Source organism: Heterocephalus glaber, unplaced genomic scaffold, assembly GCF_053883595.1.
Source record: "Heterocephalus glaber isolate CG9 unplaced genomic scaffold, H.glaber_assembly_v1.0 deba00001687, whole genome shotgun sequence".
In the NCBI taxonomy this organism is placed as follows: domain Eukaryota; kingdom Metazoa; phylum Chordata; class Mammalia; order Rodentia; family Bathyergidae; genus Heterocephalus; species Heterocephalus glaber.
Genome location: NW_028258412.1, coordinates 15,523,798 through 15,545,267, shown reverse-complemented (window position 1 = coordinate 15,545,267; position 21,470 = coordinate 15,523,798). Strand labels below are relative to the sequence as shown.

The 21,470-nt window shown below is 41.7% G+C and overlaps 1 protein-coding gene across 4 annotated transcripts in view; it reads right to left on the bottom strand.

The window, feature by feature from the left end:
• Ksr2 (kinase suppressor of ras 2) overlaps positions 1 to 21,470 on the bottom strand; it is a 430,849-nt gene that overhangs the window by 240,303 nt on the left and 169,076 nt on the right. For all 4 annotated transcript variants that reach the window (XM_087198278.1, XM_004843700.4, XM_087198277.1 and 1 more), the window contains one exon: positions 12,176 to 12,689. In XM_087198278.1, coding sequence (XP_087054404.1) covers positions 12,176 to 12,689 — 514 coding nt within the window. The remainder of the gene's footprint in view (positions 1 to 12,175; positions 12,690 to 21,470) is intronic.

Genomic DNA, 21,470 nt, shown 5'->3' with positions numbered 1-21,470 from the left:
TTCACTGAGGTTGGGGTCTTGGGTCCTCCAAGGCTATCCCAAGTTGAGCCCTCCAAGTCCTATGGTGGTTTCCAAGGTAGCCCCCTCTCTTTACCCCATTCATCACACATGACTATTTTATTCTACTGACTTATTCTTCTCTGCTTGATGATAAGCTCCTGCAAAGCAGAGGTCCTTTGTGTGCCAGATAAGCCCTGCTGAGTCTTGATGCTCTGTGGGCATTCCAAAATGTGTGACGCCTGTGTGCATGAATGAAAATGAATCCCAACCATCAACTCTTTCTACCAGGCATACAGTGGGATTGATACCAGGTGGGGCTTGATTTCATGCTAGGGTAGACCCAAGACTGGCTCCTGACCCAGTAGGGAAGGAACATAGAGGTGGCCTATTTAAGGATGGGCTTGACTGTTTTGTGGCTACCTTGAGTCTGGCATGCTGAGGCCACACCCTTGTCTTTGACTAGCTTCACCATCATAGCCACCAGTTTCTGGATTTGTTTCAGGGGCCACAGCTGTCCCCACATTTGTCCTTGCCCATCTTGATGTGACTCTTCCACCCCACACTGATATCCCCCATCTTGATTCCCATTATTTTAAATCAAAGTGCCAGGTAGCTGCCCTCTATGACTCAAATTGACATTCTGGAGCCCAAGCACAGCACAGAAGTTAGCCTTGGAAGGAAATTTTATATTCCCCCATTTATCACACTAAAAGGTTCATTTCAAACCCTATTAAATAGATCAAATATCAAGATAGGGAGCAGCGCCTTCTCTTTCTTTTTTGCAGCAATGGCACTGCCCTTTACAGTGAATAGATTTGAGGCCTTTAATTTGGCAAACAAGTGACATTCCCTCCCAGAAGTCTGGAGCCTGCCAGTGGCAGAACAGAGAGAGAGGAGAGGAGAAGCAAAAACTCAACAAAATTACAACAAAGAAAAAAACCCATAAATTCTACTTGGCAAATGAAGTCCCTCAGGGAATCCTGCACTTTCTTGTCCACAACTTTACCTCTTCTTCCAAGCAATCTCAATCCTGAGACTAATTCCAATACTCTTCCTTTCATCATGCTAATAACAATAACTATAATTACGCATTCGAAATACCAGTGCCAACAGGTTGTTGGAGAGATGCAAATGAAAACAACGCTGAGATTCCACCTTACTCCAGAAAGAATGGCTGCTCTCATGAAATCAACCAATAACAAATGCTGGCGGGGCTGTGGGGAAAGAGGAACCCTGCTCCACTGCTGGTGGGAGTGCAGACTGGTGCAACCACTGTGGAAATCAGTATGGAGATACCTCAAAGAAGTAGGACTGGACGTCCCATTTGACCCAGCTATTTCCCTGCTGGGGATCTTCCCCAAAGAATTAAAAGAATCATACCACAGTGATATATGTGCACCCATGTTCATAGCAGCACAATTTGTAATAGCTAAAACTTGGAAATAGCCCAAATGCCCATCAACTGCAGATTGGATAAAGAAAATGTGGTTTTTAAAATAAAATGGAGTACTACTCAGCCATAAAAAATGAGAAATTAGAGACATTTATAGCTAAGTGGATGCACATTGAGGCGATACTCTTAAGTGAAATAAATAGGACACCCATGTGTAAATACCGAATAGGTTCTCTGGTGTGAGAAACTGAAAGTGTAAATAAGGACTAAAAGGTATAATAGGTAATGTGAAATAAGAAGAAAAGGGGCAAAGGGGAAGGAAGCGGGAGGGGTAGAGGAAAGGAAAGAAGGGTATGGAATTAATATGAGAAAATGGAAAAATAGGAACAAAATCTTTCTAAATAGGGAGGACTGGAGGGGTTGAAGGGAGGGCTGGGCAAGGGTGAAAAATAAAAACCAAGAGAGACTATGTAAAGGTGCAAATTTCCAATGATGAATGTCATTGTATTGTATACCTAAAATGTACCAATGATTAGAATGAATAATCGATAATGCAAAATAGGAAGAAAAGGTCCAAAGGGGTAGGGGGAGTGGGAGGGTCAGGGGAAAGGAAAGAAGGGAAAGGAAAAATGATGAGAAATGGAAATAAAGTCTTTGTAAATAGGGAAGGGTGGAGGGGGTGAAGGGAGGGCTAGGAATGGGGAAAAAATAAGAACCAAGATGCATCATGTAAAGGTACAATTCCCAGTGAGAAATGTAATTGTGTTGTATACCTACAATGTACCAATAAAAGAATTTTTAAAAAAAGAAGAAGAAAACCAACTGGGGGTCTGGGGAGTTAGCTCAGTAGCACCACACCTGCCTGGCAAGCACAAAGTCCTGAGTTCAATTCCCAGTACAAAAAAAAAAAAGACGAAGAACCAAGTGGGAAGCAATAGAGACAAAGTCCTCACAGAGGCAAAAGTGTGGTGGCAGGGACAGTCTAGGGAACAAAACAGATTAGAAGCAACCATAAGCACTGTCAGAAATGAGATTCAGTAAACTATGAGGGTGCTGGAACTAATGTAGATCCCCCCAACCATAGCCAAGGCTGGAGTCAGGAAAGGTTTGTAGGAGGATGCTAAGGTACATGGTTAGACCCACATATTTTGAGTATTGCCATTTTTACTTTGCACCCAGATGATGATACTGACAATGATAAAGGATTGGGAAGGCAATAATGGCAGCCAGATGCAAGCCCGTCCAAGACTGCCAACAGGGCACCATGTCTGGAGGTCTCTTAGGCAACCCCATAGAAGAGTTTCAATCTCATCATCCATCTAAGATGAAGAGGAAGTGAAGTAGTGAGGAGAGAAGGATATTGCTATCAGTCCACTTGTTTACTTTTGTAACTGAAAAATTACTCTATGGTCAAAGTTACAGGACAAAAAAGAAAAGATGGAAACACGTCTAAGGCATGAAGGAGTCAAATGAAAGAGGTTTCCAATGGCCAATTCTGAGATAATTTGAGCATTAAAATAAAAAGTGAATAGTATAAGATTATAGCTTATTGATTGAAACAAGAATCATGAATCTGCATTGATATAAATAAGGAGAAGAAAAAGGTCATCCTTTTTGTAGAAAATTAAGTAGTAAATGTGGAATAAATGATGGAATTTAAAAATCATTAGGACACCATATAAAAAACAATCTATTAAGGCAAGAATCATCAAAGGATGCTAAAACTCTTGCTGACATTTTGAGAAGCAACAATATTTATATAGTTTTGAAATATCTCCCCACTTGTACATTTAGAAGGGCAAAATAGTAACTTTACAGTGGAGAAATCTGGCAGACACAACCTTCATAAAATGATCTTAATTGGTATTACCAGTAATGGGGCAAACTGTCAACACGAATTTCTCCTATGATGCACTGAGAATACCGCTTCATTAATGGGGCATCCTTGTTAAAACTGTACAACTTGAATCTAGTTGTAAGGAAAACTCGGGACAACCAAAAATAGAGATGGATGGTCTACAAAATAAAGTCTCAGAACTGTTCTAAATTAAAGGAACTATGGAATTGTGATTATTGAATTCTTTGAATGACCTAGACTTTTCTTTTGCGATGTAGGGCATTATTAAGACTATTGAAATCTGAATAAGGTAGAGAAGAGATAATAGTATTTTATCTGTCAGTTTTCTAATTTTGAGAATTATACTATGAATGTTGAAGAGAGACATTTTGATTTTAGGAAATACACACCAAAGAAGGCAAGAGTATGCAGGCATCTTGTCTGCAAAATACTCTCAAATGGTTTAGAAAAAAGATGGGTGGATGAATGGACAGATGAACAGATAGGTGGATGAACAGACAGACGAAAGGATCAAGGGCATGTAATGAAATACTAACATTTGAGAATCTGGATGAAGAGAATTAGGAAGGAATTCTTTTAGCATTCTTGCAACTTGTTTGTAAATTTAAAATAAAGTCAACAACATTTTTTAAAAAGAGGTGGAAGCTTCAGACTTTTCCATCCTGAGCATTTGAAGGCTCAAACCAAACTTGTGGATCTTTAAAATTGGGAAAAGTATAAAACAAGACTGGTGGGCCGGGGATTTAGCTCAGTGGTTCTGCCGCCTGCCTACATACAAGGTCCTGAGTTCGATCCCCGCTACCAAAAGAAAAAAAAAGAAGAAGACTGGTCACTCTTAGATCTCCTCTTAAATCGATACTACCTTCTCTACTAGAAAAGTTATGTCATGAAAAACTTCATGCATCTTTGAGTCACTCAGCCTAAGGCTGTGATTAGGATGTAAAGGATAAACAATGTCTACTTCACCTCTCTAAGGTATGGCTTAACTAGAGAGCACTGTCCTGAGGCCACATGGTTACTCAACCAAGTGAACTACTGAACTACTAGTGAACTAAGTGAACTACTGAACTAGTGAACTAAGTGAACTACTGAACTGAGTGAACTACTGAAAGGGCACACTCACGTGATGACCACAAAACTAGACCGTGACATAGCAAGACTTCCACTTTCCCCAGGCCAAGAGCCAGTTCCACCCATACAACATAGTCAGCCAATGAGCACACATCCAGAAAAAAGGAAACACACCAATGAGCCTAACAACAAAGTCTTCTTAGCTCAGCTCTCCATTACTCAACCCTTGTGAGAAAGCAAGTGAACTTCATGTCCATCCACCAGAATTTGTATCACCCCTGTTGCTGTAATTGGCCATGTCATGATCAATCTTGGAATCCTGGTTCCTCTGCCCCATCATCTGTGCTCCCAGAGGGGAAAAGCGAAGACCAAATGACTAACGGACAAAATGGGGAAAGGGACAACTGGGTTTTTCAAAACATAGACTGCACTGCTAGCACTATATGGTTGACCCTCAGTATATCTCCAGGCTCTGTATCCAAGAATTCAACCAATCATAGATAAAAAAATATTTTTTAAAAAATTGTGCCTGTACTGGAAATGTGCAGACTTTTTTCCTTGTCATTATTCCATGAACAATGCAGTGTAACAATTATTTACATGGTGTTTATATTGTATTAGGTATTATAAGTCACTTAAAATGATTTAAAGTATATAATAGGAGGGTGTGCATAGGTTATATGCAAACACTATATCAAGTTATATAAGGGACTTGATCATCCATGGATTTTGGAAATACTCCCAAATCTACAAATTTTAAGCAGTAGCACAATGCCAAAGTACCCAAACTGTTTAAGGCACAAAATTGTTTAAAATATTGTATAAAATTACCCACGGGCTATGTGTATCAGCTGTATATGAAACAGAAGTGAATGCTGTGCTTATACTTGGGTTCTACTCCCAAGATATCTCACTATGCATAAGCAAAGTCCGAAAAATTCCAAAACACAGGTCCCAAGTATTTCAGAGAAGGGATATTCAACCAATATAACTATCTCTTCTGTTTACTGTGTGATCAATTACCCTAAAAATGTAGAGCAGCAGGCTCTCTATGTATATTCAGTAGTTGTTAGTTCACTATCTCCTCGAATGAACAGCAATATTTGTCCCAGGTATCCATGCATTCTGGCGACAGGACCCAGCATGACTGTGACTCGGTTGCTGACTCTTCCCTGATTGGCTTACTCCTCCCTGTCAGCCACATGGTATACTGCACTCCATGAAAGGGGTGGCCAAGTTCAGTTCTAAGATGAGCTTCTCCACGGTTTCAACCAAGAAGTTTGCTTGTCAGAGGTCCAAGAATAAGCAGAGGTTTTCTAACTCAGCAAACAGAAGGGAAAGAACAGAGGCAGCAATCCACAGCAACAAGGTGGGGGCTGCACGTCACTCAGTGGTAAAGCACTTGTCTAACAGGACCAGGCCCTGGGCTCCATCCCCAGAACCTGAGGGAAAAAATGGCACATGGCTGTTCATAGCTGTGCTGCCTACAAGCCCTCGGACGGAGACTGGGAGAGGCAGCAGCAAATCTGTAAGTTTCTTTCTCTCCTTCCAAATCTAATTTTCATATTTGACCCACCTAACATCATGCATTTCATGCCTGAACAATGTGTGTTGTCTTCATGAAGGAGAATTCAGGGCCTGGAATCTAGGATGGGGGCACTATGTCAATGCTGAACAGGAAAAGGGCACCTAGATAGAACCTTCTTATGTAAATCTTTATTAAAATATCTCATAAGCATGCTTTTATGAGAAACAATTATATGACATAATTATATAAATATATAACAATTGTATATATAACATAACTCTGCAAATTATAGAAAACTTTGTCAAAGACATTGCCTATTCAAAATTAAAAATTCAGTGGAAGAGCACTTGTCTGGCATGTGCAAGGCCCTGGGTTCGAGCAGAAAGAGAGAGAGAGAGAGAGATTCAGTATGAATTAGTAACAAGTCCACATGACAAGGTTTTTAAGGTGAAACCTCAAGTGAAGGGTGAACACAATATTCACTTCTTCTGCATGAGAATTTCACCTTGAGCTAACTTTCTAGCTCCAATGTTCTGAATACCTGATGGAAAGGAAATGTCACTGTTTCAGTGGGCCACAGTGCTCATAGTGGCATCTCATTTGGTTGGTAGACTGCATTTGGACTGGGAATTCTCAAGCTGAACCTGAAATACCCTGTTGAGGAGTCCATGGCTTTGGGAGTGCTTGAGTGAAATGACTGATATTAACTGGGCAGGTCCCGTACAGGGACCCAGGGAGCAACCCTGATGTGTCATTAGGAGAGCTGATGTCCTCTAAGCCAGAATGATTCCCATACCTGCTACATGTGGGTCTCATCACTTTGTGCTTGAATTGCCACTTGGAAGTGAGAGGCACAGAAAAATGCCCCCTAGGGATCCACAGAAGAGACACAGGTGTTGCCTGTGTCCTCCTGGGTCACTCTGATGACATGTGTGTCTGAATGCTCACTGGGACCTGAAAGGAAACAACGGTCAGGCACAGTGGAAGAAGCCTTTCTGTCTTAATGAATATTTGTTATCACAAACTAATCATTTTCCTCTTGCCCTTATAAATACATTACAGTTCCTTGTAATAATCAGCACAGTGATCTGTAGGTGTGTACCAGTGAGTTTAAGTGCCTGCAGATAATTAGTTTTCTAAAATAGACAAAAGGGTCCCTCCTGAAATCTTATTTACATAATGAATCTGTTCAGCCAAGCCCATTCTCGTCTAAATTACAAATGATACAGGCTTGGCCATGCAAGAAGTCTGAATTAGCTGGAACGAAGACAGGTTCAAGTGCAGCTATAACAAAGACACACTCTTCGCTTTTCTGCAGGCTGATTCTTTGCTTGCAGACCAGCTGAAGGTTTTCACACTCTGCCCCAGAAGGGTGGAGGCAAAAATGGGTTCACGCAAAAACAATACAGAGGTCTGAAAGCAGAGATATGCACCAACAATATTACAGATGTGTACTGGAGAAAAGAGGAGATTTGAAAGAGGAATATACTGTGAGATCATAAATGGAATAGTCACAATAATGCAGGACTAACAAAGGCAAGTCACATTAGTAAAGGGATAGTGTAACTCCACTGATGAAGAACAGGAACTAGATATGTTATACATGGACACAGAAACACAAACAGATGTACGCAAGGGCTAATAGCAAAGTATTAGTGGCAGTGATAGTAGCTCTCTATGGCAAGGGAAAGGCAGAATTTTGCCTTTTACTGCTTGCATTTTGTATTGCTTGTATTTTCAAAATAAAGATGTACCTGGGAATTGCTTCTGTAATTAAAATTGTAGTTTAAAATTACCTTTAAAAAGGATTTTCAAAAACATCACAATGAAATTCCTTTTTATTACTGAGCTTCTCTGCATTTAAAATGATTCCATTTATTACATTTTACCTCATTCATATCCTATGACAAGAAAGGCCAAGTTATTGTATGCTAGGCAGACAAATGAGGGACTCTAAAGACATGGAAAGCATTGCACATATTAGTATTATTAGGATGCCCCCCTGAACAATGTGACTGTGGGTGTGGATCCTTAGGATGAAGGTTAATTTGGCCAGAATATTTGAGACCCCTCCCTCTTTCCCTTCTAAATAGCTAACAAGAAGGAATCAGTGTTAATTTTTCAGATTATGTGGCCACGGAGCCAGGGGGAAATCAAGTATCAGAATTTAGAGAGATTCTTAGTAATTTGCCACAGCGATGTCTGTGCCTGTAGGACTATATCCATAGATCGAAGTCAGCGTTTCTCCACCTTTTGTCCCCTTTAGGACTCTTTTAAGAATTTTTTCCTAGTCTCCACCCCAAATGAATGTTTAATATTAGATTTTGATGAAAATGATAGGATATCTTTTTTTTCGGTACTGGGAATGGAACTCAGGACCTTGCGCTTGTGAGGCAGGCGGCAGAACCACTGAGCTAAATCCCCGCCCCCTAGGAAATCATTTTTATGGATAAATAATATCCTTTTACATATAATGCTTCATTTTCTTTATCTATTCATCCAGTGACAGGCATCTAGATGGATTCCACTTCTTGATCATTGTGAATATGTCCAATCATCATGTGATAATCAAAAAATTTGTTAAATCCTAACTACCCTAATTTAATCATGATACACTGTGTATATGTATCAAATTATCATACTGTACCCCATAAATATACACAATTAAAACAATAATACAATAATACGTAAAAATAAAATTTTGAAAATTTAATACTACAGATATACTATTCTACATACTAAATATAGTTAGTCTATGTACTGCGGCTCTTTGGGGGACCATAAACTATTATAAAAATCCAAGATTTTTGTACCTCCTTCAAGAGACAGTTTTTGCCCCTTCAACAGTAATTTCAGCTCTGTTGAGAATGGGCGTTCTACATCTGTACTGCATATGTGCATAGCAGTGAGGGGATTCATGAAACTTTCCATTTCCTTAATAATACTTCCTAAAGTGTTGAGCCGGTTGGGGTATTGCTGATAGTTTCTTATTTTCCTGCCACGCTCATTGCGAAACACTGAGGACGTGACTAAAACATGACAGACCATCTGGTCAATGCCACAGAGGATGTGCCTGGGAGCACCACGGCTAACAGATCCACAGCTGGCCTTCTTCCAACTCAACACCTCCCAGGGTGCTGCGTGAAAAAACCCCACAGAACAAACAGTTTTGAAGGATTCTAGTCCTGCTCAGAAAGTCCCATGACTTCTGAAACTCTGCTTCACCCCAAAAGGAGGGAATAAAGGGAGGTCACAGGTTCTCATATTAGTAACAGACTGTGCCCAACAGAACCATGGGAGGAAAGAAGAAACGGGCATGAAAGAAAGATAACTCAAACAAAATCTAGCTCTGGAGGTCTCTGGGGCTGCGTTCCACGGGACAAAGGCTTGACTTCCCAACTCTCCTCACCTGTACCCTGATAGGGTTCATTCTAGAATCAACACTGACCAGAATGGGAGGAGCCACAGAGTGGTGGTGGGGGAGATACACACAACACACACACAAAACTTTCAAGAAACGATGACATATACCGATATATTCCACTCCAGGATGGTCATTTCAGTTTTTAAATCTTGTCACAGTCCATTAAAGTGATATTACCAACCACGAATGGCTCATAACCTTGGATTTAAAAAATATAAATATATTCCAAACCCTTTAATGCACAGATAAGAAAGCTAAGACTCAGCAAGGTCAAATCCAAGGTGCTAAGGCTAGTTTCTGCCAGAACCAGGACCAGCGTAGACCAAGGTAAATGCCGACTGTTGGTATCAGTCTAGTAATTAGAACTCAACTCAATGAATTCCTCTTCTATAGATCCTTCCTTGATCTCCCTGGTCAGAATTCATTTCTACCCCTGCCTCACTGCCACACTTCTAAGGTGCTATTATCACTGTTTTAATTTTTTTTTAATACAGTGCCAGGGCCGCGTGCATCCTAGGTAAGTATTCTACCATTGATCTACAGCCGAGAGTCTCTTGGATTTTTTTATGTCCCTCTGAACCAAAATAGCATTGTCCACATCACTAAACTGACTATTCTGCTCCTCTCCTCTGCTGCTCCCTTGTCATGAATCCTAGCATCTTCAATGTGGGACAGGAAGCTGCCTCCTGGAGGAGGGGCTGACCTTTACTATCCCACACAGAAAAACCCTGATAGGCAAGGCATAATGCCTCTTGAATCCTGATACACAATTTCCAAAAATCACTCTATGTTGCTGAGCCAATTTGGGTGATTGGTGCTATCCGAAGTAATTCCTCAGGAGTCTGGGGAAAGGCCAGCATTTAAAAGCAGCCTGCCTCACTGGGCCCCTACTTCTAGATTAAAAGATTGTGTCCAGAGAGGCTGCTTGCCCATCAGGTTTCATTTCTCTTAGTAGTGCACCTGGGGTGAGGGGAGGACACAGAATATGTGGCAGCCTCCAAATGCCTCTTCCCTCTTCTACCTTAGCAGTTTGCACCCCCAGCCTTCCTGGGACTCTCCCCACTCTCCTCACTCTGAGGGCCCATGAGTTCCCAATCCCTGTGGCTATCACGAAACCATGAAAATCAAACTCATCCCATCAGTAAAGTATTTGGCCCCTACTTAAGCTTCTGAGGTCCCAAATGCATTATGTGTTTCCAAGTTAGCTTACCCACAGCAGCTTGAATGACATTCATAAAGTCACATCTTCCATGTCCTAGTGCCTTAGAAGGGAGAGTCACTGTCTATATCAGGGTTCCTGACAAACTATAGCCAAATCCAGCCAGGCATTTGTTTTTATAAATAAAGTTTTATTGGAATATACCCACACTCATTTCTGTGCCTGTTGTCTGTGGCTTCTTTTGTTCTACAGAGCAAGGCTAAGAAATTGCAACAGATTGTTTGCCTGCAAAGCCAAAAATATTCACTATCTGACATTTTATAGAAAGGTTGTCCATGCTCAGCTCATAGACTCCTGCTCAACTCTTTGATTAAAAATTGTAGTAAAATATGCATAACATAAAATTTACTGTTGTAACCATTTTTAAGGGCAGTATCAGGGACATTAAGTACATTTGCATTATTTTACAACCATCTCCACAAATCTATCCTCAGAGCTTTCTTACCATCCCAATTGAAATCTATACTCATTAAATAATAACTTCCTCTCCGGTGGCCCCTGATAACTACCCCTATGCTTTCTCTCAATACAGATTTGACTACTCTGGGCACCTCACAACTGTGGGATTATACACTATTTGTCCTGTTGTGTGTGGCCCCTTTCACTTAGCGCACATTTCCAAGGTTCATCCTGTTATAGCTGGTGTCAGAACTCCCTTTTTTTCCAAGGCTGAATAATACTGCATTGTGTGGAGAGACCACATTTTGTTTATCTGTTCAGAGGCTGATGGACATTTGGGTCATTTCCACATTTTGGCAGTTGTGAATAACTCTGCTACCTGCTCGGTTTTTGTTTTATTTTATTTTTTGAGGCAGGGTCTCACTAAGTTCCTCAGGCTGGCCTTGAACTCACAATCCTCCTGCTGCGGCCTCCTGAGTAGCTGGGAGCACAGGTGTGCACCACCACACCTGACTTGCTTAATTCTTGAGTCTCATTTTCATCCCTTGCCTGGCTCTCATGAAAGCCATGGGGGCCTGCAGTCTGTCAACTCCCACTGTGGGTCACTTCCCTCCACCCTCAGTTGAGATGAGTCTCAGGGGCAAAGTCCACGCTAAATTTCTAGAAAAAGAACATCTTGACAATAATATTTTATACTCATTCTACATTGAAATGATAATATTTTGATATATTGGGTAAAACGACACATGAAAATTGGTTGTCACTTGTTTCTTTTTAGGCATTTTAAAGTGGCTACCAGAAAATTTAAAGGTAATCTCTAGACTGCATCCTATTTCTAGGGACAGCACTAGGTTAGACTCCGCAGGAGTCAGCAAAGGCCTTAGGAAAAGGCTAGCTGGTAATTATCTGGGGCTTTGTAGGCCTTATTCAACTCTTCCACTGTCACATGGAAGCAGCTGCCGCCGATTCATAAAGGAAGGAAGTTGTATGTGTCCTGATACATCTCACTTACAAACACAGGTCCTGGGTCCCATTTAGCCCCATCCCTTAGTTTGCCAACCCAGTTCTCCAATATTAATAGCACTTAAAAAGGGGCCAATTCTGGGAAATTCCACGCTATTCACTTTTTGCAGAACATATGAGAGAAAAGCCATGTTTAACTCAATTAGAATTGGGAAACAAGAGTCTTCTTTGGACTCCCCGACCTAGGGGGTCCTGGAGCCATGAGGCAGCCCCCAAGGCCCAGGACATTCCTGCCCCTGGCACCCAGCAACCGCACTCACTTGGGCGTGTGGGCCTCATCCACGCGGTGACCCAGCTGGAACTCGTGGGATTTGCTCCGGTGCAGGGCCGTGAACCCTGGGATCAAGTGGATCAGCTTTCGAGAGGAGGGTGGCGGGGTTCCGGGGGGCTTCAGCTTGTTCTTCCTCCTCGTGGGTGGCGTGCCTGGCGGGGTCACCGTGGTGACGATATTTGGGGTGTGCGGTGGGGTGCGGACTGCATGCCGCTGCCGGGGTGATGGGGGCAGGGAACGGTGGCCTGACTCCAGGGGGGGTGGCGGGCACAAGCCTGGGTGGGCGTCCACAGTGAGCCTGTCCACATGGGTGTACACAGGGGCCCCAGGTGTGGGGCTGGTGTGACAGTAGTGCTGGACACACTTGGACTGGACTCTGGGGCTCTGGGAGAGGTGGGTGCGGATCCACGGGGTGGGTTCTGGAGGACACACAGGATTGTTCTCCTTCCCGGGCTCCGTGGTGGGCCACTGGATGATCCAGTCTTGTTTGGAAAGGTTGCCTCCTGAATTGGAACAAAAGAACGGAGAGACAATGGATAAGCCAGAAGAAAGCAAGGCACCATCACATCTGTGCACCTTACATGGTATGCATGTCATACAATATGCTCCTTACATTGTACGCACCTTACATGCATCGTATACCACATCATATACACCTTACATCATAGCACCTTACATCGTATGCATGTTACACATGAACATCACATCATATAGACATTATATCATATGTACCTTATATCATATGCACATTACATCATGTGCATGTCACATTATACACATGTCACATCACATGCCCCTTACATCATAGGTATATCACGCCACACACAAGTTACACAACTTGCATATTATACCATATGTACATTATATCACATGTGTCTTACATCACATGCACATTCCATCAGCAGCACATTCACAAAAACCAACCACACCCTCTGGGTCTCTCCAGAAAGAGAATGAGATCCCTTTGTTCCTCTAGTTACTCTCTCTTCCCTTCAACATCCTTGCCTTCCATTGGAAGCCCACAGCACAAATGCTCAGAAAACCAAAGAAGTTGATTCTTCCCTTTTAACCTTCCAAATATCCCAGTTCCAGGCTTTTTGAGGTGACTTAAAGGATTCTCAAGAATAACTTTTCCCTTATGTGCTGATTTTACTACCTAAACCCCATGGGAGATACAAATTCTTCAGAAGTCCAGTTCATGCTTACCCCTTCCTCAACCACTGATTTGGCCACTGCCCTCATGCCCTGGGTGGATGTTGCTGAGTGCTTGCTCGTGTATTCATCTAACAAGCACTTTCAGAATGCCAACTATGTGCCAAGTACTATGCTAGAAGAAGGGGTAATAGCAGCACACAGACATGGCCCTGGTCCCCAAGACTGACACTCTGCCAAAGCAGAGCAATGATAGGCAAACAAACACACTTGCTGAAGCATTTCCCGTGGTTACAGTGCTGGAATGGAAAAAAACAGGATGATGTGATAAACAGTACCATGATGGTGAGTGGTTACACAGACTCTGTCCACACAAACCACAGGCCACTGCTTGGCCATAAACAGGAACCTGGATGGATCTCCAGAGAATTATGCCAGGTGAAAAGAGCTAATCCCAAACATTACACACTGTCTGATTCCACTTGCATAGCATGTTTGAAATGGCTACTTTTTAGAAGAGGATAAATTGCTGGTTGCCACATCTTAGTGATGGGAGAGGAGTAGGTATGGAATGAGCACATGTGGCTATAAGAAAGTAATACAGGGCTGGGGATTTAGCTCAGTGGTGCTGCCTCCTGCCTCACAAGCACAAGGTCCAGAGTTTGATCCCTGGTACCAAAAAAAAAAAAAAGTAATACAGGTCTCTCTCTCTTGAGGGCCTGCACTTTATTTCTATCTAAATAAATTCCTTTATTGAAAGAAAGAAAGAAAGAAAGAAAGAAAGAAAGAAAGAGAAAGAAAGAAAGAAAGAAAGAGAAAGAAAGAAAGAAAGCAATAGAAGCAATGCATGTAGTCCACCATTTCACCATGGTGGAGAATCCATGAATCCATCCAGCTGATGAAATTACATAGAACTAAGTGCACATACCCCCCCCAAGTACAAGTAAAATTGGGGAAATCTGAAAAAAGGTCAGTGCATTGCATCAATGCCAACATCCTGGCCATGATACTAGTTTTGCAAAATGTTACCATTAGGGGAAACTGAGCAGTGTATGAGGACTCTTTGTATTATTTCTTACAAGTGGATGTGAATCGACCATTACCTCAAAAAGTTTAAGAAATTAAAAATGAAATCCAAGACCAGGGGCGGAGAGGTTACTTTAGCAGTGTTCCAGAAAAGCCACCTAAATAAAGTGCTGTGTAAGCTGACATCCAACAGCCAGGGACAGGTGCACCACGCAGGCAGCACCACGAGGGTGAAGGCCTAGAGGAAGAAGGGCTGATTTGCTGTTGTTGTTGTTGTTGTTGTTATATTTTACATCTACCAGAAGCTTATAGAATGGAGAATTTCTTTTCAGATCTTAGTGTACTGAATGTAAATTTAGGTTTTCAGCCTTGACAAAAGTTCAATCAAAAAATTTTAAACCCAATAGTGTACTAATATTTTCTACTCCTTTGCTGTATTGATAACGCACCTGCAACCTTGATCTAAAGATAAAGACACTCACGCAACACCCATGCTAAGAGATATCAAAACAGAAGGGTCAAGTAATACCAGATCGTCAAGCTTCAAAACCATCTAAGGTGGACAGACGCTTGCTTTCCTGGTGCCTTTATGAAGGTGGTCTTCCTGAGGTGGGGTGACATTGGGAACTGCCCTCACAAGAGGCTGAAGAGGCAGGTGGGAGATAGGCCATCATCACGCATGGGCTGGGGTGCAGTTTGGATTCTACATAAGTTCACAGGGGAGCCATAGAGTTTGGGGGAAGGGGAGGCCCTTGACCTAATGTTCATTTCTCCAGAATCACACAGGCTGCTGCATGGAAGGTTATGTCCAATGAAAGGGGATCATAGGGACCATATGGATGACACCAGCTCTGAAATCAGCATGGTAGCAAAGATGAAAAGAAGACAACACAGAAAGACAAACACCTCAAATTCACACTTATATGTGAAAGCTGCAAAGTTGATCTCAGGGAAATGGAGAGTAGAACAATGATTACCAGATGTGGGAATGGTGTACAGGGGTGGAGAGAGGATGATTAACAGGTACAGGTGGAGAGGAGAAATAACTTCTACTGTTCTATAGCACAGCAGGGTAATGACAGTCAATGACGATTAATTGTATAATTCAAAATGGCTAACAGAGAAGATTTTGAATGATCCTAGCTCAAAGAAATGATAAATGTTTCAGGTGATGGAATGCCAATTACACTGATCTAATCAGGACACATTATATGCATCTACTGAAATGAAAAGCTGTAGCCCATAAATGTCCACAATTGGTATGTGTTAATTAAACATTTTGAATTAATACATACATACATTAAACAAAAAGGGAAGCCAGCCGGTGTCAATGGAGGAAGAGGTGGAGGGGACTGGGGGTACTTATCCTGTGGGTGCTCCCATGGTAGGAGAAGGAAGGAGATTTGGGGCAGAAAAAAATTCCAACTCATAGCCAACCGGCAATAACAATAATAATTACTATAATGACCGTAACAAGAGCTAATTTGTAGCCCATTTGACAGTTTACAAAATGCTTTCAAGAACACTGACTCACCGCCCCATTTTAAATTAAAACAACTCATTTTGTTATTACGTATTCATTACAGAAAAAAATTAGAAAGTTCAGATAAGGAAAAAGGCAACGTTACTCTGTAGCCTAGCCATCATCTCTATTAACACTGGCTGTTCAGCCTTCTGGCTGGCTTTCTGAAAATCTTTCTTTAGGGGAAAAAAGTGTTAATAAGATAGCAGTGATGGTTCATCATTTGTTCTATCAGGACTGTTTTACATCTTACTTAATTTTTGTAACTCTGAGGCCCAAAGGGTCATTTTGATCTCCATTTTGCAGATGTGCAGACACTGATGTGCAGAGCTGAAGCTATGCCCAAGGTCATTTCAGAGATGGTAACTGGCAGCCTGGATGTGAACCTAGGACCTCGACCATCTCCCCACCCAGGGCATACAGATGTCTGCCGCAAAGAGCTAAGCCTGCATGGGCTGAAGACCACAGACCATCCTACGTCAGTCCAACAGGACTGTGCTAGAACAAGGCCTTGTTTCTCACAAGAGTCTCCTTGTTCCCTCTCCCAGATTTGCTAGGACATTCTACCAATGTCACCATCATTACATCTACTCTCAGATATGGATGCACACACATTAGCTGAGTGATTAAGAATTAGCTCTGGAGTCAAACGACTTGGACTCCAAATCTCCCTTCCTCTCTTTTTGGCTGTGTGACCTTGAGCACTCCTCTAGCCTCTCTGAATCTTAGCTTTGTCACCTGTGAAATGGAACAATAATAGAACCTCCTTCAGGGACTAAAACGAAGATCAAATGGAATGACTCAAATAATGCACTTGCCGGAGCCCCGGGCACAAAATAGATGGTTGTAAACATCCGCTACTGTGACTGCAATTCAGCACTGTGGTAATATGTCAAAATCTCCCACTTACGGGTGTGTACTGGTGCTGAGAGCTGTACTATCATCATTCTTTGGACAGCTAGAAGCTGATGTCAGAGAGACTAAATAACTGTGAGCTAGGGGTGGAACAGAGAATCAAGTCCATACAGCTTCTCCGTCACCCAGTGAGCTCTGGATTGATGTATTTGTTCAAGGAATACAAACCCATTGCCAAATTAGCCTACTTAAAACATGTTTAAGCAGGGAAATTAGTGTTTTTAAGCTATCTTACACTTTTACTACAACACAAGCCCACTCTGGGTGTTACCCCTGCAGCTGTTGCCCTCCCTGGGTAAAATAGGAAGAATATAGGGTAGGGAATCAGACAGACCTGACTTAAAATTCTGGATCCACCACGAGCCACCTCTGTAACCCTGGGGAAGTTACTCAACCTCTCTGAGCCTCAGTTTGGGGGTTCATAAAAGGAGAACAATCGTGGTTTCATTGGAGAAATAGAGTGAGGATTAAATGCATTCATTCATCCATTTATTTGACAAAAACTAGAACACCTTTCACACCCAGGCACTGTTGTAGGCACTGAGGTGCACCAGTAAACACAACATACAAAAATCCCCATCTTCATGGAGCTCATAGTCTTAGGGTAAAAACAGAGAGGAAAGAGGGGGAAACCAACAACAGACACAATTCATCATATATTATACATATCGTGTCAATGATCGTAAGTGCTGTGGAAGGAAAGAAGAAGGACATGGAAACAATTAAAAAGCTCTAGGGGCTACTTTACCCAGAAAATGACAAGGTGGTGATAATGAGCATCTGAGCAAATATCAGAGTGACGTGGGGAGAAAATGAGATGAAGTGAGTCAAGCCATCAGACAGAGCCCAGACCATGACAATGACGCAAACAACTGGTGGATGATTGAAGATGGATGGGAACATCTGCTCCCCTTGCCTGTGACTCCTCCTGTTTGACCCCAGGCGTACACTGTGCCAGTCTTGTGCCTAGAAATCTCTTTCCCCTGCTCTCAAGAGGTTCACAGTCTAGCGGGAAAGATCTACAATCAAACACATGCCAACTGCAATCCTATTCCTAGATAGAGACCCCAACGAACTGAAAGCAAGGACTCAAATACTGTACACAAATGTTCACAGCAGCACTATTTGCCATCACCGAAAGGTAGAAGCCACTCAAATGTCCATAAACTGAAGAATGGACAGAGCACATGTGGCATGTCTACTCAAAGGACTACAACTCAGCCATGAAAAGAACACAGTGTGAATTCACGCTACAACCTGGATGAACCATGAAGATTATCATGCAAAGTGCAAGAAGCCAGACACAAAAGGTCGCACATTATATGATTTGGTTTAAATGTGTCATCCAGAAGAAGCAAATCTATAGAGACAAAGAACTGATTAGTGGTTGTCAGGGGCTGGGGGCAGTAGGGGAAGGGAAACAACCATCAGTAAGTTTGGGGTCTTCTTCTGAGATGATGAAAATGTTTTTGAACTTCATAACGTGGTGCTTCCACTGCCTGTGAATGCACCTAATGCTATGGAATAGTTTGCTTTAAAATGGTTAATTGTACATGATGTGAATTTCATGTTAATAAAGTGAATCAGTGAGTACTCACAATTCCAAACACAGAATCCTATGTAAGAAGCGGTGGTGCCAGAGCACCCTGTGGGATCTGCCAGAACTCATGGGCATTGTACAGCTACAATCTTAGGGTGGGGACCCGTCCCAGTGGCCACATCAAGGCAGGAGCTGGTGTTCCTCCAATTGTGTGTGGAGATGGGGTTCAAGCTGAGTTTCAGTGGGACTACATCCACAGGGCCTGCACCCCAAACCCAGCTCCCACCAAGGGAAGGGCTGACTCTCCCAAGGGGCAAGTGCTGAGAAATAAACCTTGCCTCTGCCATGATGTTGTTGTCATTCGCTAGCCCCGATTCTGATCCAGTGGCTTAAAGGTCACTCGGCCCAGTTTAAGGACTACTTTTCATTTTCTTAACGATGTCATTTAAAGTTCTAAATTTTGATGGAATCTCATTTATCAAGTTTCTTTTATACATCATGTTTTTTTATATCCTAGGAAATTCTTGCCTACCCTAAATTCATAAACATTTTCCCTTATAATTTCTTCTTAAAGTTTTATAGTTTTAGGCTTTCATATTTAGGTTCATAGATCCTTTCAAGTTATTCTTATGTATGGAAATAAAGGGTTGAGGTTAATCTTTTATATACGGATACCAGGTGTTCTAGTACCATTTGCTGAAAACACTGTCTTTTCCTCTACTCTTGAATTGAGTTTATGTTCTATAAAATGTTAATGTTAAATAATCTTTCAAAATTCATTGGACTATGTATGTGTGGTTTTATTTCTAGATTCTCTGTTTTATTCCATTGATCTATATGTCTTTCCTTACACCAACACTGCCTTGATTACTGTAGCTTTAGAGGAAGTCTTAAAATTAGGTAATAAATGTCTTCCAACACTGTTTTCTTTTTATTTTTACTTTTCTAGGTCCTTTGTACTCCTACATAACTTTTAAATTTCAATATCCAATTCTTCATTTATAGCAAGTATACACAGACCTGAATTTTTATATATACCTTGTGTTTTCTAATCCTGCTAAATTCAAATACAAGTTCTAGGGGCTCCTCAAGATTTCTTAGTATTTTCTCTGTAGATGATCATTTCATCTACATATAAAGATTTTACTTCTACCTTGCCAATCCTATCCTAATTGTGTCATTTTATTGCCAGACTATTTTGGTTTGGGCCTATGTTTCAAAATTTAATGGACAGATGAAAAGTAAGCATATCTGCCCTTGTTCCCCACCTTAGGGAGAAAGCATTGTATCTTCTCCATTCATATAAGGCGTTTTTGCTGGAAGTATGGAGTACATGTCTTTGATCTGTTGAGAAGGCTCTGTTCTACTTCTAGTTTCCTGATAGCTTTTACCATGAACAGCTATAGAATTTAGTCTGATACTTTTTCTCCAACTATTGACAGGATCATATGGCTTTTTCCTTTCCTCTGTTAAAATGACGACTTTTGGGGATGGATCTTCCAATGCTGAATCAACACTGCCATCCCTATAACAAAACCACTTTCTACATGCTGCCAGATCTGACTTCTAATAGTTTGTTTTTTAAACAAATTTCTATGTTCATACTTTTTTCTTCTATTATCTTTATCCAGTTTTAGGATTAGCACAATGTTGATTTCCTAAAATGAGGGGAAAAGTGTTCCTTCTTTTTTCTGCTTTAAATGTTTGATACAATTTATCAGTTAAAATGTATATGAGCCTGTTGTCATATAGGTAGGTTTTCAAGATAGGAATATAATTTCTTTAATAGGTGCTATTCAAATTTTATATTTCCTCCAGAGTTAATTTCATTGATTCTTAGAAGTTGTCAAATTTATTTCAAAAAAGATTTTTGTAATATGCTTTCTATATCCTTTTAAATTCTATAAAATCTGTGGTAATGTCTTCTAGATCTTGATATTGTAATTTAAAAAATGTATAATTGATATTGTGTAATAGGAAGAAAATGTCTAAAAGAGCAGGGGAAGTGGGAGGGGTAGGGCAAAGGAAAGCAGGGAAAAGGAAAAATATGAGAAAAGGAAAAAAAATGGAAACAAAGTCTTTGCAAGTAGGGAAGGGTGGAGGGGGTGAAGGGAGGGCAGGGGAAGGTGAAAAAAATAAGAACCAAGATACTCATGTAAAGGTACAGGATCCCAATGATGAATGTAACTGTATTTTATACCTAAAATGTACCAAAAAACTTAATGGGAACAAAAAAAAAAAAGACAAAAAAAAAGTCACATAGCCCAGTGGGTGGGGTCCTTTTCCTGAAGTCTGCTGTTTGCCCATGTGCAAAGGGCAAAGGGTGCCACACTTCCTGCCCTCCGGTCACTAAATCATCCCAGAAACCCTGGGGCACAGGCAGCATGGGCATCTGTCCTTGTTGTTCAACAGGACTCACTGTGTGCAGGGGAGGGACATTTCCAGGGGGTAGCAGAAGCCCAGCCTGAGGTTGCTGGAGGCACCTGGATGGGAGATGTTAAGGACCTGGGGCACATGTGGCAACAAAGATGAGGACAGCGTTACTACTTAAGCAGTCAACATCTATGGAGAACTTACTATGTACCGTACCTGAAGTACTGTTCCAAGTAACGTACATGTAAGAGGTTATACAACCACACAAGCATTCTCTGGAATAAGCAAAAAGCACTGCTTTAGAGATGGGGAAACTGAGACTCTGAGAGGTTAAGTGACTTTCTGGAAGGCTCATCACCAGGAAAAAAGGCAGGTGAAGTTTGGGTGTGCTCTGTACCCTTAACCATGAGTCTGAGTCCAGACCGATGCCCCCTACCAGCCTGGCTCCCACAGTGGCTGACACACTGAAGAGCATTAGGAAACACGGGAGAAAGAACTGAGCCCAGGGCAGATGCTCAGTGGGGCCAGGTTCCTACACGATGCCTGCTGGGAGATGCCCAGGATGTGGCTGAGCCTTACCAGGCTCTTCTCCGGGACTACGCCCTGGGATCACACCCCAATTATTTTTCTAGCTCAAGAGGATGGATCACTAAATTTTAAAATCTCCAGAGTCTACCCAAGACAGTGTCAGGCTCATCTTAGATTTCTTTTTTTTTTCTTTTTTACAAACACGTGACATGATTTAATCACATGCAC